At 38.1% G+C, this 12,187-nt stretch overlaps 1 protein-coding gene across 1 annotated transcript in view; it reads left to right on the forward strand.

The window, feature by feature from the left end:
• fibcd1b (fibrinogen C domain containing 1b) overlaps positions 1-12,187 on the forward strand; it is a 116,952-nt gene that overhangs the window by 52,867 nt on the left and 51,898 nt on the right. The window contains exon 5 of the mRNA XM_042394260.1: positions 6,223-6,359. Within this exon, the coding sequence (XP_042250194.1) occupies positions 6,223-6,359 (137 nt within the window). The remainder of the gene's footprint in view (positions 1-6,222; positions 6,360-12,187) is intronic.

The raw sequence follows: 12,187 nt of genomic DNA on the forward strand, positions 1-12,187 counted from the left end.
AACACTTTCGATGTTTCCGGCGCAGCTCCAGGCAAGGCCGTGGTCTCCTTTTAGCCCACGGGCGTAGCAGACCAAGCGCGCTCAGCTAGCTAGCTCCCAGCCAGTATTTCTCATAGCAAAAGTCTTTGTTATGAATGTCCAAAAGAAACTACTGTCAATGATAGACATTTCCCGTATACTCCACACGATGACACAGATGTAGACGTAGACGATCTTGGTAACAGTGGCAGGTATCTGTTAGCAGTTGATAGCAAGCTAGTTGTTTTGTTTTAAAAAAATATATCCAAAGATGATATTTCCTCTTCTGTTCTTGCTGATTAATGCTGTTACCTCTTCTTTAAGAGTCTTTTCTGAAGATTATTTGAAGGTTATTTTGAAAAATGTCTCACTTTTTAGATCCAAGTTTGAGATGTATTCAGAAGCCCATCTCTGGTGCAGCCACTCTCTCTCATTCCAGAGTTGGAAAAAAGAAGTCATATGTGTTTACTGAAACCAATACATTTTTTAAAGCCCTTTTTCAGTGAGTCTAATTTAAAACAAAATAAAAATACACATAAATTATTGAGATGAAAAATGTGTCTTTTTGGGGACATGTGGTTATTGAAATATGCAGACCTTTTCATTTGCCGTACAACACAGATTCAGTGACAGCACAAAGAACTGTGGGATACATTTCATACTGGAGAAGATTTCTGAAAGAGATATGAGGGAACAGCAGTGAATAAATATGCCCTTGTTTACTTTGTCCGCCATTTAAAGTGGGCATTCTAGAGATTTCCCCAATTCCCTGTTTATATCAGGGGAAGACAACATAAAGAAAAATTACATTTGAAACCAAAGTCAACACTTGTTCTTGATGTTAATTCTTTCCATGGTGCTGGATCTGTTAAGCATTCAAGGCCTTCCCTTTGATTTATATGTCAAATGTGTATATGATATATAGAATATTTTGAACATTCTTAAAACAGCATCAGTTGATCTCATTCCTGCCCTTACAACTGAAATACCTGATCTGACATGTCATTATACTGTTTTGTGAGGAGGCAATAACAGCCTAATCTTAAGGCGAAAATGCCGTTGTCATGGCAGACATTCTCTCCTTTGTGGCTTTTGTGGATTTTTCATGAATGGTTAACTCATATCAATGAATAAAGTGATGCTTTAAAACACATGGCATATATATTTTGGATTATTTTAACAAACACTCAGATCCCCTGACCATTCCGAATCCTGAGTAAAAGCTATAAATCTTTCATATGATATTTTGACATGTAAACATAATATAATATCTCATGTTTACTTTAACACAGTTTAAACACAGATGATGTACTTTAACAATATGATTAATAGATTAAAATGTGCCATATGCTTCCTCCTTGCTTCACAGTTGGCTATGCTTGCTGAAAAAGGGGGTTCGGCTCTATTGCAGCCCACCTTAGATGATGTGGAACACTGTTATTGGTTTATAGACATCCAGTCAAATAAGTTTGTGTATTTGTCAGGTGACAGTAATATAGATCTAGACATCCTAGAAAAGTTATGTCCATTGGAATGATCAGAGGATCTGAACACGTTAAGGAATAATTTCTCTGTTGCTTGGTTTAAAATTGATCACTACTTGAAATACTAGTATTTTTCATTTAAATATGCACTGAATGCTCTACATTCATTCTGTTTAAAGCATATGTATCTTAAAGCTATGTAAATGTCAGGGATAAGGCTATAGAACATTCAGACTAATTTACAAACCAGCATCAGGGTTCAGCACCACAGACAGAGCTTCTCATTTTCTCTCCAAGGTCTAAAGCACAGTGCTTTGAAAGCACTTTTACATGTAGTCTCTGTCTCTTTATGATGTGGTAATACATTTATTTTAAAAATCTGTCTTCGTCTTTACATGTGATACCGTGCGTGCTTCCACTCCTTTTGCTCCACAGAGCTACAGCCAGGACAAACTATATAACAAAGCAGCCAGTGGCAAGTCAGTGTTTCTGTAGAACATAGCCTTGACATTTTGTCAAAGACATCTTCACTGAACTAGAGAACAGAAAGAAAAACTATGAAAACATCAGTGCTGATCATAAATGATATATAGCAAATGAATCTTTTCTAAATGCCTGTGTATATTTATATAATGTAGTGGGATGCATTATGCTGAAAATGCAATATATTGTTGTTTTTATGAAAGCACTTATCTTTGTGTGGGTTACCTTGCTTTTGGCTGTTATCATTGTGGTGTTCAGACACCACCATCACAGCTTTCTCTTAAGAGTGGGATTGAGCTTGACTTTAAGGCAGGTTACAATGATACATGTGTAGATATTAAAGGAGATCAATATAATGATGTAATGGTTGCATTGTATGTGAAATCAGAAAAGTGTAGTGTTGGAGTCTATTACAGTACATCACAATGCGTATAAATAATTAGGATGTATATGCTACACCAATGGTACATTATGGTAATGGTACATGTACTGCTATCTCACATACATGTACTGTATGTTTCCATTTGTAAGTCTATGTTAATTCCGAAATAAGGTCAGGGTACTTGGTGCTGAGTATCTCATGTATTAACTGGTCACACTAGGCTAAAATTGTATGCACACATGCTAAACAGCACTTTTTCAATTTTTTAATGGCTGTGTCTGCACAGCTGTGTGCATACGTGTCTAAGTAGGGAACACAACCATGAATATCTTTGACTGCCTGTCTGTCCCACTGCGCCTGTGAATATTTGAAGTATTCATCTCTGTACTGTTTGCATTGGATTCCCATAAGAGCATATTAGATTTTCAAAGTTATATGAATCCAAACCTGACAGCAGTGAAGCCTATCTCAGCTCTGGCTCCGAGCTGGATAAAACCACCGTAGGAGTCCTACGTTTCAGTTCATGGACTGCATTCAACTTTGCTTTACTATTGCACAGTGGTTGTACCGCTTAAATTATTTACATGCTAAAGTCCATTTGTGTTGTCAGCAGTGCCAGTATGGGCTTTGCTTTTGGTAGATTATTATTATTTTTGCTACCACATTAATTATTCTATTTTATGATCATTGCATTTTAAAACTAAAGAAAGTCAAATCATAAATCAAATTTACATATCAGGACATATATTCATGGTTGGAAACAATTACAATGCTTGCTACTAAATTAGCAGTGTTAGCTGGAGATGCTAGTACAGTGAGCATTTAAAAGAGCCCCTACTGGTCAGTGCTTGTGATGTCAGTGTGACTTACGTTGAAGGGTTTATGTGACTGATGATTTTGTCGCCATTCACATGAGATCCCCTGAACAGTCCAATCCAACACTAACCACACACACTCACCCAAGCTATACACACATCGTAAGAAATGTCTATTTTAAAGGGATAAGTCTTGTGATATTAAAGACTTTTCTTATTGTCAGCTAATCCCATGAAAAGACAAACACCAACACTGAATGAATCCGACTAATAAGTATTGTCTTTGTAGCCAAATCCTGATATATGTAGCTCATTCTTCTGTGCACAGTCCTCCAATGTTGTCCAAAATCTATTAAAAACACATCACTGTAGCACACTATTGCACAGAGTGACAGGTTTCTTTATTACGATGAACATAGGCATTGTAGTATATTCAAGTCAAGCCCACATACACTTTCCTGCTGCCGAAAACACTCAAAATACTCTGCAAAAAAAAAAAAAAAAAATGCACTATTTAGTCCTGTGTGAGCCATGTTTGCTTTAAACTTCAGTGTCCAGCTGTTTCACAAAATTATGTAGTCTTTTTTAAAATGAAAGTATATATCTGTGATCTGTTTTTAAAGATTTATATCTTAGTAGAAACCAGACCAAACATTTGAGAGATGGACTAATACATTGTTGGTTTTGTTTTTTGTTTGGATGTAACAGTAATAAAAATATAGAACATCAGCCGTATCCTTTAACTGTCATCCGGCAAGGCGCTGTGTTGAGTTTCAGACTAATGGAACAATTATTTAAATTGGTGGGATTGCATGGTACCTGCAACAACATGGCCACACCAATACAGCCCCGTTCCTTGTTTTAACAGACGGCTGTTTTCTGTCTGAATACCTGATAAAAGTCGGAATATCTCAGCCTCTCCTCCTTTCATTTTGACCATTCTTCTTTTTAATATGTGCATCGTGAATCCCCCAACTTTATGGCTATGCAATAGAACTGACTGTAGCCGTGACACATCATGTCCATCAGAGAGTCAGGTTACATGTTGTAGCTACCAGATTGCAATTTTTTAGTGCCAGAATATGCTTAACACAAGCCAAGCTAAGGAGAGATGTGATTCCAATGCACCTGCAGTGTCAGTACCATCGTGAGGGGGGTGCTTGAAAAAAATCTTGCTCCTGTAAGGGATCATTAAACTGAAAAACTTTGAAAGCTCTTGCTACAGAGGAGCAAATTCTTAAATAATGATGATAGTCTCTTTTTAATGTCCCATGGAACCTAGACAGCTTCAGTTTCCTTTAATGAAAAGAAGAAATGGGAAATGCTACCATTTATGTGTGATGATGATGATGAAAATCAGAGCTTATTAGTCAAGGCTTACAGGGAGAAAACGGAAAAGCTTCAGGGAGACCAAACATTTCATATCGTGTAGGGACTGTAAAAAATCTTGTATGGCCTTTTCAAGAACTCTCTTGGCTGTTTTAAATTCAGGGGTTTGACCCGGTGAAGGCTGGCATGCATAATCTATGACACTGTCCTCATCACAGAGTTCCTCTCCTGCTTCCCAGGGAATAGATTTTGTATCCCTTGCCGGTTTCACAGACACAGACAAGGGTGCTACTGTTCTGCTTTGCTGTAACTTACAAGCTTCCTGTCTCTGGGTCCGTGTTTCATCGGATAATCTGTTTTTTTCGTTTGAAACCAAAAACCAAAAAATGACAGAATCAGGGTTGTAGAATAGGTTATGTAACCTAGCCGACAACGAACAATAACTTTAAAAAAAAAAGCGAACATTAGCTTGATCATGTTGTAGACTATGAAGTTATTTGGTAGCCTATTAATATGAAACAAACAGTGAACAATCATTTGGTAACACGTGGGGACTTCTGCTGGTCACTTTAGACAAAACTATTTGAGAAGGACCACATGCTGTTTCCACATATGTAATTAATTAGGCTATTAATTCACACTACTCAACGAAATATATCATACACTTTTTGTATAAAAAATATCTTTTTTTATGTAGCCTATGTAGGCCTATTTATTCATTTATTTATTTCAAAAAGTGAAAAATGGAAGAGGGAATTTGCGAAAACCAAAATTTGACTGTTTTTTGGTTTTCTCGTTTTTTGATTCTGACAAGCAACAAAACACGAAAAACAAAAACAAAAAAACAGCTCTTTGCTACTTTGTACTTTGTTTTTTCCATTTTTGTTTAAAACTGAACAAAACAAAACAAAAAAAAAATAGTATTTCCAGTTTTTCGCTTTTGGTTTCAAACAAAGAAACAGATTATCCAATGATATACGGACCTCTCTATCTCCTCAACTCTGCACTAACTCTTCCTGAATTCTCTCTGTTATATGCTCTCTCCACTCTTCGTCTGTGTAGTATCATTCAAATGTATATATCTCCTCACTCAGCCAAACTTCTTCCTCTCTGACTCACATATGTCTGTTGTTTTCCCTTTTTTTTTACTCCTACATATTATCTCAAATGTACTGTATATCTCTGTGCTATATATCTGTTTCTTCACCGTGGCATCACATCTGTGGCTTTCTGTCTTCATTTCAACCTACTTGCATTCAGTCTCTTCTCACATTTTTTATCTTTGCTGCACTTAGACTCTGTTGTCTCACTGTGTCATTGCCCCCCACCCCACCCTCCAACCCCTATCCATCTCATCATCTATCTTTCTTGCATCTTCTCTCTAAACACAGCCGTTCTCTACCTCCTCATTGTTCTTTCCATCTTTTTTCGAGACTCATCCTTCTGGAAAACAATTCAGAAAATTGAGTAAAACCAGCACATTGGGGTTTTGACAAGATTTTGACAGGAAACAGAGCCACTCCTTCATGTTTACTGTACTTACGTGCCTCTCTAGTGCCTGGCTGTAGACAGAGTGTGACAAGTGTTATCTCATGTTTTCCTCATCTTCTCTTTATTACCGAGTTCACTTTACCGCCCTGAGCGTTCTTTCTCTTTGCAGCCGTACTGGACCTAATTTATTTCATGTCTCCCTACTTTCACCTCTCCCTAGGCTCACGTCCCCGTGACTGCGGTGATCTGTACGCCAGTGGTCAGAGAGAGGATGGCATCTATTCCGTGTTTCCTGTGCACCATCCCGCAGGCTTTCAGGTCTACTGTGACATGACCACAGACGGAGGAGGCTGGACAGTGAGTCAGAGGAAAATGCACACACATGTATTACAGTGGACACACATGCACAGGCGCAAACACAAAGCTTTTAAGCTGTTTGGGTCTCCACCTAAAATAGAAGCATTCACTCATTCGCAACATTTTCAGAAGGGGTCATAATCAAGATGAAAATGAAAAACCTGGGGAATGGAAAAGAACTTAAGGCCTTCTCACCAGGTTTGATTTTTACAAAATCTGCTTTTACTGAATACCCAGAATAAGAGTGATTCACTCACTTTTTCTAACTGCAACATCGATTCCATCCACTCATGTCGGAGTCATCCACTCTGACACGAGGTTCTCTGCTGTTTTTGTGGGCACCTGCTGCGATCACAGTTGTACAGCCTTAGGAATTGTATGTATCAATCCGAAAAGGTCTCATCAAAGTTTTATCACAGAAGAGTGAGGAGATTTTAAGCGCAAGTTTTGAAGCGGACATGTTTGAAAGCACTTTGAATTAGTCACATTTGAAGCGAGAATTCCAACAGTTAGAGTGCTGAAAGGAAAATGAATAAAAGAGCAGAGAGAGACAATGGGAGCGCATAAAACAGCAGCGAGACACAAAAAAAACTGAAATATATCCCATAAATTATGATGACATTTTTTTGTTTAGTAAGCAAAGTAAAAAGGGGGCCACAATTGCAAGCGTAGTAATTCAAAAACTGGTGTAAGCTGTTACTGTGACAACTGATCACATAGCATAACTAGATTATGCAAATCTAATATATCTGTTGATGCTGAGATATCTTACTTGATATTTAGAGGTTATGACTTACATTAGGCAACACGAAATGCACAGCCAGTTTATAAAAAGACAGCCTCCATTCTCTATGTGCAAACTAATTTGTCATTGTACTTCTAACTCGGAAAAGCTGTTTTTATTAAACAGGGCTCTAGTTGTCTGACCTGCTTTTTTTTTTTTTTTTGGTTTTGTAACTCTTGCATCCTTGTCTTCTCTGTGAGAATATTTTGAGAGGATTTCATATTCTAAAAAAGGTAACACAGAGGAGATTTTCTTTAAGCGTGTGTTTCTTTCCGTGATCAAACATCTGTCAGTCGCCTGGCCTTTCTAAAGTAAACATAGTTGTTTAAGTGAGACTGTATACTGGAAGCGCCGTGTCTTTTGGGAATGAGAGACGGCGAGGTGAACAAACATTGACACTGAGCTGTTTGAAGTTATATTTGGAAGTGTGGTTTAGATGTATTACACACACACACACACACATACACACACACACACATACTTACCGGTTAGAGCCATTTATTTCCCTTTGTTCTGAAGTGTACTTTAGCAGTCCTCGGGGATCGCAGAGCAGTTCTTAATAGAATACTAAGGCCTTACAACACTTAAAGAGTTTCAAATTTCTGCTAAATGTATCCATCAAAACTCTTTTTTACAGGTTGTGACACATTTTAGTAAAGAATGCAAGGGCTGATTTTGGAATCCGCTCAAAACCGTTCAAGGATTCAGTTTCTATCATGCAAACTACTGCAGATTGAATCAAAAATGTTCCATATCCATCTACTGCATTTAGTTATTTACACAAGTTATAAAATCAAATCCTCTTTTAGCTTAAGGGTATGATGCTGTCTTGTTGACAACATTTAGTTGGATATTTTAAAACTTCTTAAGATGGACATTTTAAAGCTCTCTCCCCTTGTGTGATTGATTTCACCAACCTTCAAAGAGCTTCGCCGGCAATCTCTGGCTAAAAACACAAACACATGCAAATGTACAGTCTGTGATAACTGAAGACTAGTGCTAGCATTAATACTTCTTCAAGAATTTCATTGTCACTGCCAAACATTCTAAGAATAATAATGAGAAGCAGAAACAGCTAAGCTAAATATGACTTGAAGTATGCGTCCATTAATGGTGTGATTATCACATTCTTCCCAGTTTTATGTTGCATGTCTACCAGAAACACATGCAGCACATATCAAACTTCAACTCAAGTAACTGTTACATTGACATGACAGGGAATATGTGTGTATATGTGTGTGTGTGCGCGCTTGTAAATTAGTGACTAGCTGTGTCAGATAGGCAAGGTCGTACCCTCCTATCATCAAATAAAGCAAGACTGTCAGAGTGACAGAGTGCTTAGCGCAGCATGATGGAAGAGAGCTACATGCCAGCCTATCAGTGGGTAAATGCTCATATGTGTGTGTGTGTGAGAGAGAGAGAGTATGTGTGTGTGCATGAATTGATATTTGTGCCAAAGTGTGAGCGCCTACACAGAAATAGCTTGTGAGTGCAAGGCTTTCATATCAATCTGCACACCCCCCCCCCCCTCTCCAAAAGACTCCACACCCCTTTCACATGATGCACCAGTGTTAAGTAACTGCTCTCTGAATATTGTCCTATAAAAGGATTTACATAGCAGCTCAGATTGAAGTGATAATGTAGCAGTTACTTATCCTGCCTGGTGTGTTGAGCTGATTGTGATAATGCTTGAGGCTCATTAAGAGATCAGCATGGTGCAATCCAACAGGGGCAGGTAGAGAGACGGGATGCTTGGTGAGTTGAATGGCTTACTGTCTCTCTAACGGCTGAGCTTAAATAAGGAATGAGCCATATGCTGCCACCTCATTAGCATACCTTGACATACCATCGCACTGTTGCAGATACTGCTGCAGACTGACTGAGAGAGATGAGCAGGTTACTTAGAAAAAGGGAGGGAAGATAGGAGATACTCAGAAGAGACAGAGAAGCCAAAGGGCCTGATAGAAACATCAGAATCAGATGTGGAGAGAGAGAGAGAGAAATTGAGACACACTGATAAAAAGCACAATAGGAGAACAGCAATTTCATTTTTTTCCCCCCATACTCTAGATGCCTTAATTCAGATATGGCCAGTGATAAAATCTCTCTGTTCTATTGTATTTGCAGTAAAAAGGTAGCCCTTAGGGAACCTCTGGGATAATGCAGCTGTCTTAAGTAATGGTGACAGGAAGAGACTGGGGCTCAAGATTCAGATGTCAATCAGCAGAACTGTAGCATCAGTCAGTGATGACCTTTAGGAGCCTGTTTCTTCATATCTGATCATACGTCTCTATATAGAGTAAGTTTAGTAGAGCTCACCAAGGGATTTGTTTTGCATGTGTGGGCATGTTAATGTGTGGGTGCACATGCAGCGTTTATGGTTCTTTGTCACGACACCCGACAAAGTCTGCTTCAGTACTAAGAAAATGTCACAAAAAAATCCATCAGAGGCCATCAGATATTACAAAATGCAACCCATTTCTATTATCAAAGAACCTATTTTCCATAAAGCTCTGCATGATGCACAATCAAACAGTCCAAACCAACCCAACAACCACCCACAAATGCCACAGTTATTAACTTTATGATTGAAAAATTAGCTTTTAAAACCAGTCAGTCTTGGTACAGAACTAAAAACTGTATAATAGAACCAATAGGTATTTGTTTTCTTACACATATACAGTACCCACACACACATAAATATATACATTTTTTTCTGAATAGTTTAAGCAGTGAGGAAGAGCAGTTTCCCCCAGGAATCAGATTCTTTTAAAACGAGCCTTTCAGAGAAAGAAAGAAGATGGATGTGGCAGGGAAAGAATATAGGAGACAAATGTACAGTTGAAGCTACAGTATGGTTCCTCAGCTCTGAGGTATAATGGAGTGGAGGGATAAGGAAGACAAATCTACAGTCATGAGTATAGCTGTGGTACCCAGGTTTTCTTGGCTGTACTGTATGGATACAATGGAAAGGAAGAATATGAGGTGCTTGCACTGACTGCTGCTGCTGACATCACAGAAATTACATGAACATAGGGAAGAACATCCTCCAGGGCATAATGACTCATAGATCACTTATAAATGTGTCTATTTTTTCCCCTTTTCTTGTGCAGAAGTTAGACAAAACAAAAAAAAAAAAACAAGGGAAGCAACAGAGGTACCTAACAAAATCCCTGTTTGTCAATTAAGTCTAAGTCATTAGAGTCATTTAGTGTCTGTTCTGTGCACTGCATCGTAATAGTGATTTACACAAAGAGAAGAGGAGAGAGATAAGTACAGGTTGATGTTGATAGTTGTCAGAGGAAATTGGTCAATATTTCTTCACTGCCATAACTCACGTCCTGGAGACTGTCTGACCACAGGGGTAGGAGCACTGATGGCAGATATGACATAAAAAGAAAAGAGCTGTCATTATTAGGCCCCACGCCCCTTCAAAACACACATATAAACACACCAGGCGCTCTGCCTACCTCTACAGAATGAGCATATTGGACTGTACCAAATAACCTCCACACATCATCAAAGAAGCATTCATGTCAACATAAAGTAAATGAGATTTCATTTGTGTTTACAGACTCGTCCAGTCACACACACACAAATACTAAAATATGTATACACACAAGCCCCTTACTCAGATAAAGTAATCCTTTGGGCATGTGGTCTACCTGTTTCAGCGAAGAGAGATTTCAAATGCCATTTAAATACAGCCTCACGGCTTAGGGTAATGTCTTCTATTATTACTATTTTATTTGTTAAAAGGAAGGGACTAAAAATGACCACTGTATAAATAATGAATGAGAGTAGATATATCAGAGTGCAGTGTGAGTCTGCATTATCAAATGGTGCTTTTATCAGAAGCACTGCAATCACTCTCAAATATTCAATTCAGCTAAGAACTGAAATGTAAAAGTTTCAGATTGAATGTACGATTGTGTGCATGTTGTGCCACTCCTTTAGAGGCTCGGAGTGCCTTTAGAGCGTTTCAGAGTGTACAGTATAGGCTTTTCAGTATCTCTATCTGGCTCACAGGCTCTTCAATATTTCATCTCTGTTAGTTTATTGGTTTGGAAAAAAAATAAAATCCAGGATGGATGTTACTGCAGTTGTGTCTTATCTGTAAATGTTTTGTAAGGCAGCGAAATTGAAAACTTGGAAGTACGACTTAAAATCAAAATATTCAAAAAATATAATTATTGTCACATTCGGTGTGTTTGATTGTGAGTTAATATAGCTATTTATTGTTATCTTCATTTACTTTCCTTGACAAGGATGCAGACATATTTTTGGGCCTTCATCAACTGGCGTGAGGAGACAGTTTATTATGGTGCTGAGAGAGAGAGTACAAGCTGTCTACTGGTAGCATTATCACAAGTAGTGTCAGACATCTCCTTTAGGATATTAGTGCCATTAAGAAATTCATTCATGGGGAAAGGTTAGACAGCTGTGTGAGGGCTGCTGCAGTAACATTCGCTGATTTTATATGTCCTGTCGGCTACACAGGGAGAATCACTGCTGATGCACGTATATCATATGATTGGATATGTTATATCCAAGTATCATTGTTTTCCTGTTAAGATTTCAGGGACTAGATTTACATAAACAAAAGTTACTTTGAAAGATCAGGTGTTTACAGTATAGTGCTGTGTTAGCCAAATTACACATATTTTATATGCAGATGGTCACTTACTACATTTTTAACCAGTGTAGGTGTGAAAAAATTGATGTATTCACATATTCTGTGCATGTTTTATTTATTTTGTAGCCACGCTAGCGGCATGGCTCTAGGGATGGCAATGTGCGTCAGTTGGTTGGTCTACAACTTCAGTCCAGACTGAAATGTCAACTATCAGATGAATTGCGGTGAAATTTGCTACAGATATCTATGCTTTCTTGAGGATTTATCCTTATTACTTTGGTAATCCTCTGACTTTTTGTATACCCCACCATGAGGTTGACATGAGTGACACATCTCAACATCTATTGGATGAAATGCCATGAAATTAGATTCAGACACTCATGTTCCCCTCGGGATGAATTACAGTAA

Source organism: Thunnus maccoyii, chromosome 19 (genome assembly GCF_910596095.1).
Source record: "Thunnus maccoyii chromosome 19, fThuMac1.1, whole genome shotgun sequence".
NCBI classification, from domain to species: Eukaryota; Metazoa; Chordata; class Actinopteri; order Scombriformes; family Scombridae; genus Thunnus; species Thunnus maccoyii.